Source organism: Moschus berezovskii, chromosome 2 (genome assembly GCF_049115385.1).
Source record: "Moschus berezovskii isolate FMDL1 chromosome 2, NW_MosBer_1.0, whole genome shotgun sequence".
Taxonomy (NCBI): Eukaryota; Metazoa; Chordata; class Mammalia; order Artiodactyla; family Moschidae; genus Moschus; species Moschus berezovskii.
The window spans coordinates 138,878,507-138,901,352 of record NC_142461.1 but is presented as its reverse complement, the minus strand read 5'-3'; the positions used below and the strand labels follow the sequence as shown (position 1 = coordinate 138,901,352).

General features: G+C 38.7%; 1 protein-coding gene and 1 pseudogene across 2 annotated transcripts; one reads left to right on the top strand and one right to left on the bottom strand.

Annotated features, from left to right (window-relative positions):
* The first annotated feature begins 1,529 nt into the window (after positions 1–1,529).
* On the top strand, positions 1,530–22,687 carry NIPA2 (NIPA magnesium transporter 2). Of its 2 annotated transcripts, none has more exons than XM_055398590.2 (6): positions 1,530–1,852; positions 10,048–10,278; positions 11,968–12,024; positions 17,745–17,835; positions 19,430–19,590; positions 21,226–22,687. In XM_055398590.2, exons 2-6 carry the CDS (start codon positions 10,140–10,142, stop codon positions 21,858–21,860), a joined length of 1,083 nt encoding a protein of 360 aa, XP_055254565.1. In that variant the 5' UTR covers positions 1,530–1,852; positions 10,048–10,139; the 3' UTR covers positions 21,861–22,687. The 2 variants fall into 2 exon arrangements, with proteins under 2 accessions (XP_055254565.1, XP_055254563.1); XM_055398588.2 differs by lacking the exon at positions 1,530–1,852 and adding an exon at positions 5,834–5,953.
* LOC148778635 (DNA-directed RNA polymerases I, II, and III subunit RPABC4 pseudogene) lies at positions 5,719–5,943 on the bottom strand (annotated as a pseudogene).
* Positions 22,688–22,846: the final 159 nt, after the last annotated feature.

Genomic DNA, 22,846 nt, shown 5'->3' with positions numbered 1-22,846 from the left:
AGAGACCGGCTTGTCAACTATTTTTCAATAGTCAATGTAACTGCTTATTTGACCGTGTCCTCTAGATAGAACAGGTGAGACCAAAAAAATAAACAAGTTCCTCTGAGTCAGTTCTAAAAAGGACAGTTGTCTGGTTATCGAGTTTAGGGAAGATTAAAAGGTTTTAAATTAGAAGCTGCATAGTTACCAAAACCAGAGTAGTCAGGGACTGTGAAGTCTAGATAATAACAGTCCAGTGAGACTACAGTCCTAAACAAACAAATTACATTTAGCATTTTCTGGCTAAATAAGCACAGACTTCATTTTAGAAAGACTCCCACCCAAAATTATTTAAATTTGTTACAATAGTGTTCCCATATCTAGTCAAAAACTGGAAAAATATCCCCAGAGGAAATTGCACCTGTAACCAAGTTATTATTGTTTTATTAGCAGGTCTCACTCCAGATCCAGCTAGTTGCTCTTCCTGATTTCTAATAAATAAACGAGCCCTCTTCGTCCTTTTTTGAGGAAACCATGATCGTGGGTCCCAGAACTTCCTACGTTCCAGAAGAAGTCAAGGCAGGGTAGCTTAACAGTGGGTTTCCCGTGCATCTCAAGAAAAATAAGTCTCCCAAGTGTCGGGAGGTCGGCTTTTTAGCAAACAATGAACTCTCCCAAAGAAAGTAACGAATAGTTTCGGATTCAGTTAGTTACCACCTGGGAAGAGAAGGCCTTCAGTTCAGTTCAGTCGCTGAGTCGTGTCCGACTCTCCGCGACCCCATGAACGCCAGGCCTCCCTGTCCATCACCAACTCCCGGAGTTCACTCAAACTCATGTCCATCGAGTCGGTGATGCCATCCAGCCATCTCATTCTCTGTCGTCCCCTTCTCCTCCCACCCCCCAATCCCTCCCAGCATCAGACTCTTTTCCAGTGAGTCAACTCGTCGCATGAGGTGGCCAAAGTATTGGAGTTTCAGCTTTAGCATCAGTCCTTCCAATGAACACCCAGGATTGATCTCCTTTAGAATGGACTGGTTGGATCTCCTTGCAGTCCAAGGGACTCTCAAGAGTCTTCTCCAGCACCACAGTTCAATAGCATCAATTCTTCGGCGATCAGCTTTCTTCACAATCCAACTCTCACATCCATACGTGACCCCTGGAAAAACCATAGCCTTGACTAGACGGACTTTGAGAAGGCCTTTCCCGGAGCCCAACTCCGCCCCGCCCCCAGCACTTGGTTTCGCCCCTTGGCCTCCTCCTACTCGCCCGGGCCTCCGGGTCTCGCTCTAGTCCCGCCCTTGCCCTCTCGGGGCACCTTTCCCTAGGATAGCTTAGAGACATGGCTTCATGTGCTAACTTCATGTGCTAACCGCGCGTGCCCATGGTACTTCTTGATGTTGATTTGATTCGATTGTGATCACTCGGTCCGCCAACAACGCAGACCACTTCCCTCTGCCCCGCCCCGTCTCCGGAAGGCGCGCCGGGGGCGGGGCGTTTGCCGCGCCACACTGCGCGTGCGCGCGCTGCCTCTTGCGTCACTCGGCCGCGCCCAGGCTCTCTTCAGCTGTCTCTTTAGGTCCTGTTGGTGGCGGCGGTGGCGGCGGTGGCGGCGCCGGTGGGGGCTCGAGGTCGTCCGGGACAAGTTCCCCCGGGCGCTCCCCCATGGAGGACGCGGCGCGCGCGGCTGCAGCCCTGGATGTTCGCACCTCCCACTGGACGGAGACGAAGGCGGTGGCCGCGCGAGCTCAGGCGGGGGTAGCCGGAGCGGCCTGTGTGGGGGTGTGAGCGGAGGTGACCCGGGCCGGGCAGTGGAGGGGAAGCCGCGCGGCGGGCCTGCAGACCTCGGTGAGGTCGCCACTTTTCTTCATTTCAGGCAAGCGCGAAGGGGCTGACTGTGGGCAGGCCTGCCCTTCTTGGGTCGGGAAGGATCTTCAGGGGCGCCTCTTTTCTCTGGAGACACTGAGCCACGCGTGTTCTGAGATGGAAGTAATTTCCCCCGTAACCTGAATCGAGTAATTCCACCATGATTTGGATTGCCAATAAATCCCACGGAAACCTGGCCTGGCATTTTCGGGGCCCCTGTTCATTAAGTTCATTGAGATAGTTTCATTTTCTTACGAGTTCTAAAAGATTGTTTCAGCTACCACGGAGATATCAATTGACAGTTGAACAAGCCTTAGATGTCGCTGTAACGTTTTGAGCATGGCCTGTTTAATTTCCTAACTTTTATTAAGTCAGTGAACCTTCTCTCTCTCGCCATACAACTGAACAAAATTCATTATACCTTTGATTTTGTGTTTGTCTCTTGAATCTCTTTTCTAGAATTTTCAATTCATTTACTACACGCTATGTTTTAGTTTTGCTTCTAGAAATTCCCTAAGTAACATGAACCCAGTTAGTACATTTTTTGTTAAAGTACTAACAATAAATATGAGAGAATAGAGATCTTTGTTTCATACCAGTAAACTGTCTGTTATGCTTAGTTGAGTAGGTTTTATGTTAGTTGGTAAGTAAAATGAGTATGGAGGCTAGTAGCTAAATTTTAAAAAGTGTTCAGTAACTATTCATTCCTTTTGCTACTTCTGTATTTTCTTCTTTCCAGGCTGGAGCTACTCTGCCAGGGCTTAAAACTTTAAATGAGAATAAAGGGTTTTATTTACGAGGAAATGAGAATGAATAAGTCATCTCTAACCTCTTCCAGCCTTTTATTCATAAGAGAGACCATATTAAACTTACATGTAAGTTAAAATTTTAATTTATAATTATTGTTGCTAAATAGGATTGGAAAGTTAGGTTCCATAGTATTTATAGTTACTATGTTTAAAAATAATTAGCCCAAGGAGAGGCTGGAAAAAATTAAAGCAATGGAAACCAAGCAGAAGTAAATAATGAGAACTCTTAGATGGGGACAGTCTGTATAGAAGTTGAGTCCAGTGGGCAGTTAGCTTCCATTTCAGGGTGTGCAACTTTTATGTGATCCTCTACTTGAGATTTAACCTCTGGGAGGTTTGGTTTCTTTACCTAAAAGGTGGGGGGTAATGATAGCTTTTTCTCATTATTGTGTGGATTAGAATTAGTGTGTATCAGTCACCAGGATTGATAATGTGTATCAATCACACCAGTGCCTCCAGAGGTGTTCAGTAAGTGGTAGTTATTACTATTAGGGAGACATAGTAATAAGAAACAATTACATTCTTTTAAGGCTATTTCTAGTGTATGAAAACACCTTGCTGTAGTATCCTACCCTCCTTCAGTTTTTGTTGTTTAGTCCCTAAATGTCTTTGGACTCTTGCTACTTCATGAACGGTAGCCCGCCAGGCTCCCCTGTCCATGGTATTTCCCAGGTGAGGATACTAGAGTGGGTTGCCATCCCCTTCTCTGGGGAATCTTTCTGAGCCAGGGGCTGAACGCACACCTCCTGCTGGACAGGCCAATGCATTACCACTGAGCCACCTGGGAAGCCCTCTGATTCAGTTAGTGTAAGTTATAGTAGCCTTTGTTTTCCTAAGAAACTACATGCTTGCTCATGCCTTAGTGCCTTTGCACTTGCTTCTCCCTGTGCTTTGTTCTTCTACTGTTTCTTTCAAGCCTCTACTCAGTGTTACATTCTCCAATAGGTCCCCTAGCCAACTTAGTTAAAAGAGAAGCCCCTGAACCCAATTACTTTATGTTACGCAATATCTTTAAGATTATTCAATATCTTTCACGTGCTTTACGTTTCACTGTATCATTCACCACCTTCCAAATTAATGTTCTTATTTACCAACAGAAGGTACACTCCATAAGGGCAGGGTTTTGGTCTGCTGTATTCACTGTGTATCCCTGTTTTTGAACATAATATGTATTCATTTACTGTAAATCAGTTATTTGTTGACTGAGTAAATGAGATAAGCATACCATTGTCCATAGGGAGCCACAGTGAGGTGGGTATAAGTCATGTACGTTAATAATCATAATAGAGGCTGGAAAAGTGTCCAAAGAGAGATTCAGAATAAAGGTTAGCACATTCAGAAAAAAATTGGTTCAAGCAGGGCTTCATTGTGGAGGTACTTTTTTGAAGTAGATCTTTAAAGATGAAAGGAATAATGTAAAAAAAGATACAGAGGAGTGAAAGGAATAGATAAGAATAGCAGCAGTGTTGACCTAGGGTGGAACCATAGTATATGAAATACAGTATTGGGAAGTAGAGATTTAAAATACAGGTTTGGAGCAAATGGTGAAAGGTCTTAGATATTGGATTACAAAATTTGGAATTCTTTCTGTAAATAGTGGGTAGCCAGCCACTCGCTGGCTTCTCTCAGAGAGAGAATCCATCTGGCACCCTTGGCCGCTGTAGGCCAGTTTGGGTGATGAAGGATGGTGAAGCCACAGTTTGAACAGGAGAAGCAGGTTGGGCATGAAGACTGACCTACACTGAGAATCTGGTTTGAGTTGACCCTTGATTGTGTTCCAGCTTGGGTACTAAAAGGAAACTGTAATGGAAAACTCAAAAGGCTGAGGATGAGGAGACTCATTTTCTAATCCCAGGTCTGCTACTCACCAGCTGCATGAGAAGTTACTTAACAGTATCACATGTAAGCTCTTGTGAAAATGAAATGTCAAAAGTGCTGTGACAAGTTTAAAACTGTTAAGTGTAATTTTTAAAGTTAGCTAACTTTGAAATTGATGATGTCATCTTGCAAAGTAAATCTTTTTCTCTTTTTTTTTTTTTTTGAGTTGTGCTACAGCTTGTAAGATCTTTCTCTGTGCAGGGATTGAACCTGGGGCCAGGGCAGTGAAAGCACTGTGTCCTAATCTCTAGGACTGCCAGGGAACTCCCAAAACAAATCTTACTTCAGTCTTTTCATATAGGTGTTAGAATGCCGGTCCATGTTTTCCTCTTCCTTAAATTGTATGTTCTCTGTGTTTTAGAAGGAAGTAGACCAGTTTCATAATTTTTTTTCTTTGAGCTGTATTAATTTCATTTTTGACATAATTGCATTTGATGAAAGCTAACAGTGTAAGTGTTCATAGATATTAATGAAATCAATTATGAAAATTAAGTGCCTGTTAGAACAAGCTGAAAATTCCAAAAGTTTTTAAAATTTGGAAGTGTGTTTAAAATTTGAATAGTTTATTTTCAGAATTCTTACTTAGCTGTGGAATCCTTGAGGACAGGAACTTTTGGTCATCTTTATAACGCCAGTGCCTGGGATATGTGCTGCTTAGTGTATGTTTATTGAACAGATTACCACAAAAATTAAACAGTCAGGGGTAGAGTGGGACCTTTCACCTGAGTCCTTCTGAGAGGTAAGATGGGCAGGTTACCACCTGGGACTTGTCATTTCTGGTTTGGGAACCTAGTTGAAGTGAAACGTAGCAGGTTTTCCTGTTTAACTGTTTTTAAATCTGGCTCTGCCTGAAGCGAATCCTTGAGAAATAAAAAATAATCTCTGTTTCAGGCTCTCCTGGCTGTGATTGACCTTCAGTTATACAGAGTGGGAACAGAACATTACCAGGTCTGAGAATAGTGAAGCAAATATTCTTTTCAGGACATTCATGCTGATGTCCATTTTCTTTCCTTTCTTTTTTTTTTAATTGAACAAAAAATAATATTTTTATATAAACTCTTAGATACCCAAATACAACATGGTTTTTAAAATGAAATCATTTATATATAGTTGTATTCATAAATGCAATAGTCAGAAGCTATACAGCAGTAACAAATCCAAATGAGGATAGTCTTCTGAATTTCATGCTTCATTGAGCATCAAAACCAACCCATCTTTTAGTCCTATTCTACATTATACTGTATCCACATTCTTTGCATCAGATTAGACCCCTTACTTTTGTTTCACTCTCTGTGTAACATTCTCCACAGGTCTGTACCATTGGCTGCTGCTTTGGGAGTTGAGCATCCTTCTGGGTGTTCACTGTTGTCCCCACATAGCACAGAGGAACCTTTGCGCTTCGAAACAGTCCGACTCATTGCTGTGTAAGTCAAATGAGGCGATTCCTTTACTTAGTTTAGTGGCTGAAGGCTGCTTTATAGCTTGATGGTATGCAGCTTTTATGTTACTTGGCATCCTTCCCCACCCGGTGTACACATGGTGTATTCAGTAAGTGAACACACACACACAACAAAGAACCTTAATTTCAGAAAAGCTTATGAATCAAATTTGCCAGTATAAGTGAGTGTCTTTTTCTGGAGAAACCACCACGAATAACTAGTCATTGTCTTTAAGAAACTTAGCATTTATCTTCAAAGATAGAATAGTAATTGGGAAATAATTTTATGAACCTGTCTGTAAATAAAATAATTGCACAGGAGAGAAAATGCCTGTGGGCTTGTAGCAACTGGTCGAGTCTTTATAGCACAACTTGAAGTGTGACCTGGCCTGAAGTGAAGAGCATCCTCTTACATAGTGGAAAGAAGGGTGTGAGGGGCTGTAGTATGTCTGGGCAGTGATGACTTGTCTGAAGGGAGCCATGATTCTGTGTTTGGAAAGGAATTCGGGATGAGGGGTACAGCTCTCCAAAGCCATGTGCATAATAAGATTGACCCAACTGATCAAAAAAATCCTTCTTTGCTTTTGTATGCTTGAAGCTTTCCATAATAAGTCAGTAACAATAAAAAGAAAGGAGGGGGAAAGATTTTAAATAGCATCATGCAACTTGATATAAAATATAGAGAAAATTTCTATGTAGACATAGTAAAGTTAAGAACAGTGAACTTTCAGTGATCATAGGATAAAATAAGATTCTGACTTAATGTGTTGGTTTAGTCATCTCTTCTTCACCTCGTTGCTGGAGAAGATTTCCTCCCCATGACATAAGACACTGGGCACATGAGAGCAGTTTCTTAGACAGCAGTTCATTAGTCACTTTTACATATCTAGGAGGAGCACCCCACATACTACACAGGGCCACACACATGCTGCAGAGTAAAGAACCAGGACCTCTGTGAGGCAGGCAGGAGGTTGAGGGGCCCCTCAGTTCCTGCAGGGGGATGTGATTGGCATGCTTTAATAGTTCTGCAGTCTGTCAAGGCAGTGAAGCTCACCACTCAGGGTTAAGCAGGAAGTGTGCCTAGTCTCCATGATAAGGAGGGTTGTTTGACTTTGGGACCTATCCATGAAAGCAGAGTAGGGGAGGACTGAAACTTGTGGTTAGGTCACCCCAGTTTTACTAGGTGTCAAGGCAGCATAATATATTGGATCTTAATTTTAGACCTTACATTACTTGTAACTTGCCATTTAGTGGAAAGTTAACTTTCAGTTCAGTTCAGTCGCTCAGTCGTGTCAGACTCTCTGCGACCCCATGAATCACAGCACGCCAGGCCTCCCTGTCCATCACCAACTCCCGGAGTTCACCCAAACTCATAACTTTAAGCAGTAGTAAATATTAGTAAGTTGGTAGCTACACGTTTAGTATTTGAAGGTCAGTTTTATATAGTTAAAGTCTGAATTTGGATTTGTGAGGCTATCCTTAAAATGGGATTGGAAGTATAGATAAGCTTGGCTTGTTTCTGAGTATGGTTCTTGCAGATAACAAGGTTCTGTTTTATTGATTCTAGGATATTCAGACTCTAAGTTGGCTTGTTTTAGTCAAACCTTCAAAAGGGAGATTTTCAAAGATTTAACTAGTTGCTTCCTCAGTGGAATTTGAATGGTAATTAAGAACGTTGTTCCATGAACATAGTGGTTAAAGGAGGAGGGTTCATTTCAGTTAGATGACTCTTGCTTATTAGAAGAATATATCTGCCAAGTAGGCTGAAGTGTTTAGTGGTGGCTAGGTTTCTTTACTCTCATTTTCCAGCCATTGTTACTGTTATCTTTGCATGTTCATTTGTATGTGGTACTATCACTTCCCAGCATACTTTGACAACTTTTTACAGTTCTTCAGTTTATAGGCTATGTTTTACAGTGCTTACGTTTTAGAATGCTAAGCTGAATGATGCAGTGGTTTTCTATCAGTGACTACTCATAAATAGCCAGCTTTATTTTTTAGGGCCAATCATATGATTCCATTCATCAGTATTCACCCAGAATACATCTGACATATTTTGAGATTGCCGGATAGCTTGGCACACAGGGTAAATAAAGGTGACTCTTGTGCAGGAGCCGGGAAGCCGGCCTTCTGCTGAGGGTAACTGAGTCATAAACATGGATAAATAAGTTGTAGAGTATGGTGGGAACCTTAAACACCCTTTTTACTTTGTTACAATCTTTTTTATCTTTTGGTGATAGAGCAGTTTAATTATAGAATTAGAACTTCTCTTTCATTTTTGTATATTTATTAATAATAAGAAATAAAGGAATTGATTGAAACTAAGCCACTAGATGTGAAAAACTATAGCAGAGGGTTTCATTCCTTTGTGTTTAAGAAAATTGTCAAACTTTATTATGCAATTACAGTAAGTACTGTTTTTAAGGTATTTCTTCATACCTGGAAGTTTAGTATTGAAAGTTTTTTTTTTTAATTGTATAATTGACCCACAATGCTATGTTTCAAATGCAAAACATTAAAAAAAAAAAACTTGAACCACTTTTATGTCGGCTCATTTGCTTAAGGATGCAATTAGTACACTATTTCAGCAGTCTGGGACATTAGAAATTCATTTCAGGATTAATTATGATATTTCTATATGTTACAAAACGATCACCATGATGAACCTAGTTACCATCTATCACCATAAAAAGGTATTACATTGGTATTGACTATGTTCCCCATGTTGCATGTTTCGTCTCAGTGATTCATTTATTTGTACCTGAAAGTTTGTACCTCTTAATCTCCCTCACCTCTTTCACTTACCTCCCAACCCCCGTCTGTCCCTTGTCTGTCTCCCCACTGAAGTCTAAAAGCTATTACCATTTTATCCAAACAGCTGATCATACTGCTTAGTGCGCAGAACATATGTTCAGTAAAACCTGTTTGAGAGGATAGAGCATCCTTTCTGGTCTAATAGCTTGAGTCTTCTAGGTTTCACGGCCTTCCTGTTTTCTAAAAGGGCCAACAGTACCACACACACACCCTGACATACATCTATCTGCTAGACTTCATTCTCTACTATAACAAAATAATGTGACATCTGACTTCTCCTTACACATTCCTGAATGGGCTACATACGAAATAAATTACCGTGTACTTATATCTACATAGATTTCTAACAAGAAAATGTATGCTTGAGAAAATTTTTTGTTTCTTTGTATAGAGTATTCAAAAAGACACATTTGTAAAATTGGTAAATGTTTTTGTAAACTACATTTGTGTATTTTTATGCCTCATTTTCATTCTGAGGAGTTTTTTTCCTTAGGAAAGTTTGTTAACTATGGACTATGCAGCTAAGACAGGAAACATTTTTAAAATAGGAAACCAGAGTTTATAAAATCAATTTAAATATGGTTTTACTTTTTATTTTTTCCCCAGTTTTATTGAATTATAGTTGATATGTAACATTGTTTAAGGTGTACCACATAATGTATATATTACAAAATAATTTCCACAGTAAGTTAACATTCATCGATGACCACACATAGTTAAATGGGTTTTTTTTTTGTAGTGAGAATTTTTAAGATCTATTGTCTAGCCACATTCACTAGCCTATGCAATACAGTACTGTTAACTATGTCACTTACTAATCTTATAACTGGAAGGTTGTACCTTTTGACCACCTTCACTCCCTTTCCCTACTCCTTAACCCCTACCTTTCAGAGTTCTCTGTTTCTGTGAGTTGTGTTTTTTCTTTAGTGGCTGCACCGCACAGCATGTAGCATCTTAGTTCCCTGATCAGGGATTGAACTACCGCCCCTGTATCGCCCCCTGCAGGGGAAGCACGGAGTTTTAATGACTGGACTGCCAGGGAAGTCCTAGCTTTTAAGTTTGGTTTTATATCACAATCCCATCTTTTTCCGTAATTGGAGGATATAATTACATTAGTGATAAATACAAATGGTAAATATATTTATGTTATTAATATTAATAGTAATAATAAAAAGTATTATTTTATGAGAAAAGAAACAGTAAAATTTTGCAGTGATCGTGCATCCTGTCATTCTGTGACAATTTCATTTTGTTTTCCCTCTTTAGGTTTGAAGACTGCATCATCCTGCCTCCAGCACCAACAGTTTCTCTGTTCTTGATCAATGTGGTTCACAGTGGCTTTTTAAGTAACAAGCGAAATGAACCAGGGGCATGGAAAGTATGACTTTTATATTGGTCTGGGATTGGCTATGAGTTCCAGTATTTTCATTGGAGGGAGTTTCATTTTGAAAAAAAAAGGCCTTCTGCGACTTGCCAGAAAAGGCTCCATGAGAGCAGGTAAGTGTTTTATGCCCAGTGTGACTTTGAAATGGCATCAGTGTGTTCCTTTGTATTGATATTTGGGTTCTTTGTAGAAGACTATATCTTCATTCCTAGTGACTTTATTTAAAAGTTTGGACTTTGTAAGAATTGTAAATGTTTATAGAGAATCAGTTTTGTAATAAAACTAAAAAGTTGTCAAAATAAGTTACCTACTCACTCTTGCAGTTATTATCAAAGTGGGAATAGGTACCAATACCCAATTAGCATCGAGCCCTTTCTTTAAATTTTGATATGTCTGCAGAGAAGGAAATGAGGTTATATGGATAGAATCAGAATCTTATTGAAGGCTAGGCTCTTTTGTCTACGATAGTAAAAGTTTGTTTTTTCCTTAGACATTTTCCTTCCTGATCTCAAATTGGCAGGAAGGAGAGGTGGCTTCTTTGGGTTGAAGTGTACTCAGTTGAGTGAAATTCTGATTGGTGGTATAGGTTGATCCCCAGAAACTACTAAAAAGCCGTGAGACCCTGGGAAATGCCTGATGTGATTGAACTCCCTCTAACTTTAGTGGATCATAACAGCTTCCACCTTTATGTTGCATTCTGGCCATGTTCTGTCATTCAGCCTCTGCTTCAGTTTTAGACCCAGTTCTGTTCTCATAGGAAAATCTGCTTTGGCAGTAAAAGAAAAAAATTGCCTTCTTCTTTTTTTCTGTGCCATTTCTATAGCCATACCTAATCAAGCTCTTAAAATAATGACCTCAATTGGATTTAGTGCAGAAAGGAGAAGGTGTTGGCATATACTATCTGAACAAGTATATCCTCATTCCTAAGTCAGGTACTCATATTTTCCATGTGGATATGCTTATCAAAGGGTTCATTCACATTGACTTTTGAATAATGGCTTAAGTACTGATTGCTTCCGAATTTTGTTAGTTTGGTCTAGAGGAAAAGGCAGGATGAACATCCTGGAAGCTTCAAACTGTGAGCAGTGCTCAATCTTTTTATGTTCTGGTCAGTAAGGGACCCTTTTCTCCAGGGTTACTACCTCATACGTGGAGCTAACCCACACCTAAATGGCTTCTCCACTATCTAATTCACTAGAAGTGGGCTGTTTCTGATTGGTTCACTTTGTATATTGAAGGTAAGTTCACAAAACAGAAGCATGATGTATGAACTGAAATAGAAGGATTGATTTAACTCCTTCATTCACATTCTTGTGATTCTCACATCCTCTTTTTTAAGATAATCATAAAAATATTATCTAAGAAATCCCCTTTGTAATCATGCTTTTACTGCTGCTGCTGCTAAGTCACTTCAGTCGTGTCTGACTCTGTGCAACCCCACAGACAGAAGCCCACCAGGCTCCTCCGTCCCTGGGATTCCAGGCAAGAACATTGGAGTGGATTGCCATTTCCTTCTCCAATGCATGAAAGTGAAAAGTGAAAGTCAAGTCGCTCAGTCGTGTCCGACTCTTAGCGACCCCATGGACTGCAGCCTACCAGGCTCCTCCGTCCATGGGATTTTCCAGGCAAGAGTACTGGAGTGGGATGTCATTGCCTTCTCCGGTGTAATCATGATGAAACCTTTATTTGATATAGTAATAATAAGCAAATGATATTTTTAAATCTGTCATTACTAATTATTGTCATAAATACATTGAAGTCTAATAATCTTCCAAAGAAGTGAAATATGTTTTCATTGACAGGTCAAGGTGGCCATGCATATCTCAAAGAATGGTTGTGGTGGGCTGGACTGCTATCAAGTATGTATAAAGGATGTTTCAAGAAAATACTATAGGTGTATATTGAAATATTTATGTATACTATTTTATAGCTTTATATTACCAGCAAATTTTAAAACTTTAAATTCTGGGTTTTTTTGATGAACAAAACTCAAAATACATAAAATTTAAGCCTATATAAATCACTTAACAGTTTAATAGTTTATTTAATTTGGATGAGAAAACTTTATCTTATTAAAACATGTCTGACATTTATATGTATTTTTAAAAGTTATGCTCAGTTTAAGGTGATTTTGAAAGTGAAAGATCATAGAAAGCATCCTGTTTTTAATTCCTGTCTTTCCATTGAGTTTCATTCCAAATTAGAAAGGAGGTATGCATTTGCTAAGACTTCCATGCATACTTTGATGATTACATTTTGTGTATTTATGTATTATTTTTTTGATAGGCAAGAAGCAGGTTTATTAGCATAGGATGCTTGTGAGGGGTGCGGGGGGGCAGGCGAGGGGGCGCTGATGATTGACTTTTAAAAGGTACATAGAGTGATCCTTAAGACACTGAGATTTCAAAATATTCAGGATTGAATTATGTAAAATTTTTTTCTAAGGGCAGTTGAAATAACAAAGAGACAATTTATTCATTCAGCAAATACTTGATCATTTTTTGTATGTCGGTGTTCTAGGTGCTGGAGATACAATAAACAGAATAAAGAGAAAAATTCTTTCTTACAGGAGACTTTACTTTCTAGGTGGACAACAGTAAAGAAGATAAACTAAAATGTGTGTTAGTGATAAATGCTGACATTTGCTAGTAGTATGCAGAGAAGGGATGTAGTACAATGAAGGAAGCAGGAGGAAATAATAAACATGAAGGCAGCGAGCAGGACCATGCCTGGCGGGTTGAAATGTAGTAGGCAGAACTCAGGAGAGCCCGCAAAGCTTCTTGCTCCTGGTAGTCACAACTTTGTATTATCTCCTTTTGCAATGAATTAATGTGATACAGTCAAAGTATACAACAGAGTTGATGACTTGTGACTTAAGTCGTCAGAGGCATTAAGGTTTTTGCCTTGATTGACTGGACTGGTCATTCTGAAGCCAACTTCTGTGCTGGAGGACAGTCGGCCTGAGGAGAGGTCGCCAGGCTACACTCAGTTACTGACTTACTGGTCACATGCGTTAGCTTGGATGTGAGTCCTCCAGGTTGTGGCAAGGCACAGGCTCCAGATTGTATCTCGACTGCAACCTTTTGAAAGACCCTGATTGAGAAGTACCTGCTGATCAGCAGAAACTATGAGAAATCATTGTCTTGGCCAACAGAAAACATGGCTGACCTTTGTTGTTTTAAGCTGCCAGTTTTGGGGGTGCTTTGTTGTACAGCACTGGATTACTAAAACCTAAGGAAACATTAAAGAGGTAAGGATAGTAAGGGAGTGGGAGTGCAGGGCTGTGGTTGAGGTTAAGTTTAGAGAAGTAATGAGGGCTTTGTACGTCACAGAAAAGACTTTGACTTTTATCTTTGATGGGGAATTATTGGAGGCTTGAACAAATGGGTAACATGTACAGACTCAGGTTTTAATAGGAACTCTGGGGCTGCTGTGTTGAGGCATTGACTGCGTAGGGGCAAAAGCAGAGAAACCAGTAAGAAGCTATTGAAATAGTTTGGTAAGAGGTGATAATGGCATGGACCCAGAGTAATGGCAGTTAGTGCGATGAGAAGTAGTAGAATTCTGGATGTGTTTTGAAGGTGAAACTAATAAGATTTGCTGAAAACAAGTTGAAAGACTGGACAGGATATGAAAAAGCATCCTCTTCAAAGCATTAAAGAGCCAGCATGACAGTTGAGAATTACCTAGCCATCATCAGGGAAACGCATAAAGCTCAGGATGAGCTGGAGATACGTCTGCCCTAGAGGTGACTACAGATCCATAGCAGGCAGCTTTAAAGAGAGAACTTGTGAACTGCTCTAAGAAGGGTGATACCACTCGGGTGGTGGATATATAGCTGTCATTTATATTTTTTTTATTCTGTTTTTCTGAATATTTGAAGTATTGCATTATTAACCTTTAAACTCTTGAAAATCTTTTAAAATGTGGTGTATTTATTTTTTAACTTATTTTTAAAATTTATTTTTAATTGAAAGATAATTGCTTTGCAGTATTGTGTTGGTGTCTACCAAACATCAACATGAATCAGCCACAGGTATATTTAAATCCAGGTCTATCAACTACTGTGCATGAAATGGCCCAGTTAAAGACAAAGATTATTCTATTGGAATTATAAAAAGAAATAATAAAAAAACTACATGCCTGTTGTAAGGGACACTATAAAGCATGAGGATATAAAATGGCTGAAAGAGAAGGATGAAAAAACATGCCTAAAGAAAGTTGACATTTCAGTTATTGTTTTAGAAAAAATATACTTCATAACAAAACAACACTGGAGATAGAGGATTATTTCTTATAAACAAAGGGTTCAACTCAGGAGGTTTTATCAGTCCTGACTTTAATTATATGGCCTTGAGGATTTCCCTGGTGGCACAGTGGATAAGAATCTGCCTGCCATTGCAGGGGACATGGGTTTGAGCCCTGGTTTGGGAAGATCCCACATGCCGTGGAGCAATTTAGCCCATATAGCAACACCTTCTAAGCCCTTACGCCTGCTCTGCAACGAGAGGCCACTGCATGGAGAAAGCTGTGCACTGCAACAAAAAGTAGCCCCCGCACACTGGACACTGAAGAATGTTTGCGCAGGCAAACAGCGGAGACCCAGTACAGCCACAAATAAACAAACAGCACGGAGATATACACAGACCCAAACTCATACAGTGAGAGTTTAATATAACACTGAGCAGTTGATGGGACAGGCAGAGTGAAATTCTTAAGGTGATAGAAAATCTGAACAGCAGATTTAACTTAACTCACTGAATTCAGCAACTTCAGGTCTACATTATTTTCAAGTACATATGGAATATTGATGCAGATGAACTATTTGCTGGACCATAAAGCCAGTCTTGAAATTTTTCAGAGGCTTTAATTTTTTCCACAGATCATTATCATTATATTAGAAATCAGTAACAAAAATATAACATGAAAAATACATATAGAAATTTAGAAATACGCTTTTATGTAACCCGTGGTTCATAGAAGTCAGAATGGAAATTAGAAAATATTTTAAAAGTGTGTTTAATTTACAATACTTTATTTCAATATGTTGATACAGAATACAAAATATCATAGCTTAGGGAATATAACTGAATTAGAGTAAAATTTATGGTTTCAAATAAATATAATTGAAAAGAAAGATGAGGCATTTAGTTGGAAGAAAATAGAAAAAGAATTGTAGAGTAAATCCCAAAATATAGAAGGAGTAAAGAGAAGAGCTAAAAGTATTTAAATAGAAAAACAAGGTATTAAAGCAACATTTGGATCAATGCTCAGAATAATGAACTTGACAAACCTTTTGTTGAAACTGATCAAGAAAAGGAAAAGATAGAATAGATAGGTGATGTAATTAAGGTTTCATAGATATTAACAGGATATTATGAAAAACATCCAGTTATCCAGTTGATAAAAAACATAGATAAAATTTATGGAAAAGTAAAGTTTATCAATACTCATGAGGAAACAGAAAACTGGAATACTCCTCTAACTTAACCCAGTTGAAGCTGTAGTTTTAAAACCTTTGCATATACTAAATCCTGAGCCCAGATGGTTTCATAGGTAAATTACACAGTCATTTAAAGAAGAAATAATTGTAGTCTTAAGAAGTTTCTTAATAATAGAAAAAGGGGTTCCCTCACTCTTAAAAAGCTAGTATAATTCTAATCCCAAAACCTGATCAGGACAGAATAAGAAGGGAAAAATAAAGTCTAGTCTCATTCACAAACCTATATGTAAAAATCACAAACAAAATAATATGAGCAAGTTAGATTTATTCTGCAGATGCAAAATTGGCATAATCTTGGAAAACTGTTCACTGTAATTTGCTGTGTTAAGTTGAAGGAGAAAAATTATATGATTATTTCAGTAAAATTCAGCTATTCATGACTAAAACCATTTCAAATTAGTAATTTAGGTGAATTAAAGATGATAAGATGATAAAGGATTTCTAAGCCAAAAAATTGCCAGAACTAACAATTGCTTGCTGCTACGTTACTTTCGATGGAGGTGAGTTTGAGTGAACTCTGGGAGTTGGTTATGGACAGGGAGGCCTGGCGTACTGTGATTCATGGGGTCGCAAAGAGTCAGACACGACTGAGTGACTGAACTGAACTGAACTGAAGTTACTTTAGTCATGTTTGACTCTGCGACCCTGTGGACTGAAGCCTGCCAGGCTCCTCTGTCCTTGGGATTCTCCAGGCCAGAATACTGGAGTGGATTGCCATGTCCTCCTCCAGGCAGTCTTCCCAACCCAGGGATCTCTTCCATCTCCTGCATTAGCAGGTGGGTTCTTTACCACTGGAGCCACCTGGGAAGCCCATAGTAAACACCAAAATGGGGAAATAGCGAAGACTTTTTGGAGCTGAGAAAATATTTGTGTTCAAAATATATGAAGGATTACTTAAAATCAATAAGAGAAAACAAATACCCTAATAGACAAACTGGTAAAAAACCCAAACTACTTCACTAAAAGATTTAACTTGGCTAATAAACATGAAAAAGGGGAATGCAAGTTCAAAGCATAATAAAATAATCCTGTTTCCCATTAACAGATTAGCAAATGTTGGGGAGAGTGAGAAACAAAGCAAACTCTCAGACACTACTAGGTGAAATTTAGCGTAACCATTTTGGAAAACAGTAGCCAAGAGTGATTTTATGTGATCGCATGTCCCTCCCCTGCTAAAATTCCTCAGTGGCTTTTCAGCTCAGCTGAAATCCATTGAGACTCACAGAAGTCCTGTTCTCCCTGGCCACTCCCTGTGTGCTTGCTCTGTTGGAACCACTCTAGCTTCCTTGCTCAGACATGCCAGACATGGTCTTGAGTCAAAATTTTGTACTTGCTCTTCTGCTTGGGATGTCTCCCCGTTTCCCCCACACACATAGCTGCTGGTAAATCCCTCACTCCATATCTGACTGATCAGAATGTCCGGTCCAAGCACCTTTGCCTGGCAACGTTATCTGCCTGTCACCAGCTCTTCATTCCTTTCCCTTGCTTTGTTTTCTGAGTAGCACACTTTACTTCATTTGTATGTTTTGTCTGTTTTCCTTCACTAAACTGCAATAGGAGAGCAATATCTTTATTTTTCCTCATCCGAGAACATCTGACAGTAGCAACCCAAGAATATCTTTTGAATGTAAGAGTTGGGTTTTAGAAAAGAGCTAGGAAAAAAGGCTTTTGTATCTGTTTAAGCTGATTTTTTGTTTGTCATAGGATGTAAATACTAAATTTTTGTTTAAAAAACCCATACACAGGGGAATTGCCTGGCAGCCCAGTGATTCGGACTCAGTGCTGTCACTGCCGAGGACCCTGGTTCAATCACTGGTGAGAGAACTAGGATCCCACAAGCCATGCAGCACAACCGAAAAAAAAAAAAAAAACCCACATAGAAATTAGATATTTTGCATTAAAATTATAGGTTTGTATTTCTAATTGGTTTGAATTCTGATGTTGATAATTTACAGGAGAACCCTTATGACTAACAATTTAAATAGTGTGTTAAAAAATGTATGTAAAATGCAGCCTTTTCTGTTTTGACTAAATATGTTCCTATCTGAGCATTTTCTTTTGTTGTCTTTTTCCAAGTGGGAGCTGGTGAGGTGGCCAACTTCGCTGCATATGCCTTTGCACCAGCCACCCTAGTGACTCCATTAGGAGCACTCAGTGTCCTAGTAAGGTAAGGACCCTACTCTTCACCTATAGAAACCGCAGTTAATGTTTCATCTGTAAGGTATTCAGTACCTACTAATAACGCATGAGACTTTTTATGCTGTGTAGTAGTTTGCTTTTGAAATGTCATTCACTGCGCATAGACCAGCTAACAAGTTGTGGGAGAAAATGCTTTTACACTTTGTCTTGTTTGTGTTTAGAGTCAGCACTCAGTTCAGTCCAGTTGCTCAGTCATGTCCGACTCTTAGCGACCCCATGAATCACAGCACCCCAGGCCTCCCTGTCCATCACCAACTCCTGGAGTTCACTCAGACTCATGTCCATCGAGTCGGTGATGCCATCCAGCCATCTCATTCTCTATCGTCCCCTTCTCCTCCCGCCCCCAATCCTTGCCAGCATCAGACTCTTTTCCAGTGAGTCAGCTCTTCGCATGAGGTGGCCAAAGTATTGGAGTTTCAGCTTTAGCATCAGTCCTTCTAGTGAATACCCAGGACTGATCTCCTTTAGAATGGACTGGTTGGATCTCCTTGCAGTCCAAGGGACTCGCAAGAGTCTTCTCCAGCACCACAGTTCAAAAGCAACAATTCTTCGGCACTCAGCTTTCTTCACAGTCCAACTCTCAACATCCATACATGACCATGGGAAAAACCATAGCCTTGACTGGACGGACCTTGGTTGGCACTAATTCTGCTTCAGTTGCATTATTTTAAAATTCCAAGTTACATTCGTTACAATATTTATCATTTGACACATGTATACTTTGGTAGGTGGTGACTGGTGATGAATAGAACTCTATACCTTCTCTAGAAAGTAATTGATTGGAGCAAGATTGAAGACTGGCCTGGGACACTTTTTTGGAAGGAACAGTCCAAGACTTGTCCTGTTTCTGTTGTTTTAACCATTATCCGAAACAGCTAGGCCCATATTGAACTCTGGATTTTGGCTAGTATTCCCAAAGTTGGTTGATTGATAGGTATTTTTATCCCTTTTTTAACATTAATAGTTACATAAATCTATATTGTATGCAATTATATAATTTCAAGAAACTATATTATACATAATATATAAAGATACAAGATGCTATTTATGTATTATATGTAATAAATATATATTATGGTAATGTCTTTTATTCTTAATTTTCTGTTATGCCATTATATTTATAGGTTTATACTTTTTTAAGATTTCAATAAAACTAGCTATAAAATATTAAAACTTGATCATTAATAAGCAAGTTATGTGGACTTAAAATATATGATGGATTCATCACTCAGTAAGGATAAAGTTGAGCAAATAGGTCCAAATGGACCTAGATTCTTAAATTTGTATCATAGCTCTGTTTATTGTAAAATTTCCTATTGAGGTCCTACAGTAGAAAGATGGTAACTATACTGGTTTAGAGTATGATGAAGCAGGTGGTTCCCAGAAACTTTCATTTTATGATTGAATGTGCATTTTGTTTACCTTGGCTGAAAGCTAGACTCTTTATAAGGTCAGTGGTTTAGTTTGAGTTCAGTAATTTAAATTCTTAAGTTGTGTTGATATTTAAAAATGAGAAAAGTAGCTGATTACTTAATAATCCTCCATCTTTCCCTCCATTTTAGTGCCATTCTTTCTTCATACTTTCTAAATGAAAGACTTAATCTTCATGGAAAAATTGGATGTTTGCTAAGTATTCTGGGATCTACGGTTATGGTTATTCATGCTCCAAAAGAAGAGGAGATTGAGACTTTAAATGAAATGTCTCGCAAGCTAGGAGATCCAGGTATGAAAAAATAAAAACTTTATTAGTCTTACTGTATTTTATTCTTTTTCAGAAGTAATTTTTATTTCTCCCTGGCTGTGCTGGGTCTTCATTGCTTTGTGTGGTCTTTCTCTAGCTACCTCAGGGTACTTCCTTTTACTTCAGATTTTGACTGCTTTGATTCCTCTCATTATTGTCTTTGAAGTTTCCCTCTGTCTACGTTGAACTAACAAAGACTTTTTCTGTTTGTTTTGGCCCCTCTCTAGTGATCCTTGACTGCCTTGCGATTTGGGCTGGTCAGATTCCCAGCCAAGTTTCCTGTCTGGCTTGCCAGCATCCTAGGATTTGAATGGGGAAGAGGAGATGGCTACCATCATAGACATATGCCTTACTCCAGCCCCTATTTTAGTGAGGCCCCCACACACTCAGCTGATCTGGGGTCCTCCCATACACTGTGGCAAGGGGACCAGTCACTCAGATATTCAGAACTGGGCAGGGGATCTGACGTGGTCTCAGCGCTCTTTGAAAAGACTTTAGCCAGGCCTCCCGTTTTTAGTCTCCTCTTCAACCCACTTCTAGAGGTAGTTTGTATCTTCAGAGCATTCTTGTAGCACTGAGTCACTTTCTCATCTTCGATCACTACTGATGGGGGATTCAGCTTTCTTGAATCTGCTGTTACCAGTTATTATCTTCTGATTTTCAGCTTTCATTTTTCTATCATCTCCTTATAAATTCTTATTTTTGTGTTTCCTTCTCTAAAAATCATATTACTAGAATTTGAGGAGTTAAAAGATTAAACAACTGCTGTTTCCTCTTAAAATTGCAGATGACAGTGTCTGTATTACAGGGTAGTTGTGAGAATTTAATGTCTTAATTGATGCAAATTGCTCAGAAAGCGTCTGACCTGGAGTGCTACACAGTCATTAGCTATTATCATGTTGGGTTCAAGTCTCCTATCTAACTTGGATCCCAACAGTTATTGTCAAGTTCTCTTATTGATTTTTTACCCCAGTGGTTGGTCCCTAAATATTTAAAAAATTTGCTCCTGTTAGACAAATGTTCTTTAGCATCTACAAATCATTGAGCATTCAAGGTCATCTCATAATTTCTCTCCACTGGTTTCTGATTGCTCTGATTGTATTATACCTGTTCTTGGAATTAGAGCACCCCAGTGGGTGGAAGTAGGACAGTGTTCTTGGATGGATGGCTGTGAGTCAGCCTGATACTGTTTCCTTTGATATACATTTGACCCTTTAACAACACAGAGGTTAGGGATATCTGAGAAAACCCACTTATAGTCCATCCTGTATATCTGAGGTTCCACATCCACAGGTTCAGCCCTCAGATTGTATTGTACTGTATTTATTGGAAAAAAAATCCACGTATAATTGGATCCATGCAACTCAATCCCATGTTAATTAAGGGATATCTGTATAATTATGAGGCCCAAGATACTACTTTAAAAATGTTAGTAGTATAATAATTTGTGAATAGGAAGCATAATCTTCCAGTGTGTACATCTAACTCTAAATTATTATGAGTGTGTTTTTGCTGGGGCAGCAAAAGAAAGCTAATTTTTATTTTAGAACCACACCTTTTCTCCTTATCAGGTACTTAAACATTTTACTAAATATAATTTTTCTTTGCCTCCTCCAGGTTTTGTGGTCTTTGCAACACTTGTGGTCATTGTGTCCTTGATATTAATCTTTGTGGTGGGACCTCGCCATGGACAGACAAACATTCTTGTATATATCACAATCTGCTCTGTAATTGGAGCAGTTTCAGTCTCCTGTGCTAAAGGCCTAGGCATTGCTATCAAAGAGCTGTTTGCTGGAAAACCTGTGCTACGACATCCCCTGACCTGGATCCTGCTGCTGAGCCTTATAGTCTGTGTGAGCACACAGATTAACTACCTGAACAGGGCCCTGGACATATTCAACACTTCTATCGTGACTCCAATATATTACGTGTTCTTCACAACATCAGTTTTAACTTGTTCAGCTATTCTTTTTAAGGAGTGGCAAGATATGCCTGTTGATGATGTCATTGGTACTCTGAGTGGCTTCTTTACAATCATTGTGGGAATATTCTTGTTGCATGCCTTTAAAGACGTCAGCTTTAGTCTCTCAAGTCTGCCTGTGTCTTTTCGGAAAGACGAAAAAGCAGTGAATGGCAGTCTTTCTAGTATGTATGAAGTTCTTAATAATAATGAAGAGAGCTTAACCTGTGGAATCGAACAACACACTGCTGAAAATATCTCCCGAAGAAATGGAAATCTGACAGCTTTTTAGTAAGAAAGATGTAATTAATCTATAACTGTTATAAAAAAGTAAATCTGAGTATCAGAATGTGTCTGAAAAAGCATTGTTCTCAAATGATGTTCTCTAGAGACAATCCTTTTTTTTTTTTTAAGGTTTCACTAATTTGGACCAAGAAATTACTTATGTTTAAATGATGACTCAATACATGGCCAATTTCTATTAACATTGTATTATTGCAGAGTTATTTTATATTTTTCTTCAGCAAAATCTAAATGCACTGACAGTTTTAGGTCTATAAAAAGGCTTTTTTTCCCACTGGTAATGAAAGTCTGAAATGTATATTTTTCATGCCCACTCTTATCAATTCCTGATCATTTTAAGGCTTTTTGATTAAAACAAAAACAAAATTAACTCAATACATTATCCTGTAATTTATCTTACCTATAAAAATGACTCCTATTTAATGAATTTTTTAAATTTTGAACTATTAATTTAAGAGACCCCTAAATTATTAAACTTACAAACAAAAAAAGGTAGGAAATCACTGCATGGAAGTACCTCTCAGGCTGGGAGTTGCCACCATGAACATTTGATGGCCTTCCTAGATGACACTGTTAAATCAGCACATCCTTTGTCAGACTACATACAGCCTGGCTGGTTTTCTTCTTCAGTTACTATAATCCCTTGATGGCTGGACCCTTGATTACCATTTTACATCAGCTCTTGTACTTTTCCATATATTTTCGTAATGCGTTATACTGTCATTTAGCTCTTCTAACAAAGCTGGAAAATAAAGTCAGAAGACTAGGGTCAATTCTTAAATTTGGCCCATGTTGAAATAAAACTGAAAGATCTTTTCTGAGCCTGAATGTTTAGAACAAACAGGGTGTTTGTAAAATATAATTTCTTTGTAGCACTTATTTTTGCTTAAGGGTTTGGACCACTATTTTGGTTTTGTAAAAATGTCCATGAAAAAAAAAGTACAGAAAACATCAAACCTGTGCAAAAAAGAACTG

Coding starts and splice junctions, on each gene's coding strand:
- NIPA2 (XM_055398590.2), top strand. CDS start 10,140: ATGAACCAGGGGCATGGAAAGTATGACTTTTATATTGGTCTGGGATTG. Junction 10,279..11,967: donor AAAAGGCTCCATGAGAGCAG/GTAAGTGTTTTA, acceptor TTTCATTGACAG/GTCAAGGTGGCCATGCATAT. Junction 19,591..21,225: donor TCGCAAGCTAGGAGATCCAG/GTATGAAAAAAT, acceptor TGCCTCCTCCAG/GTTTTGTGGTCTTTGCAACA.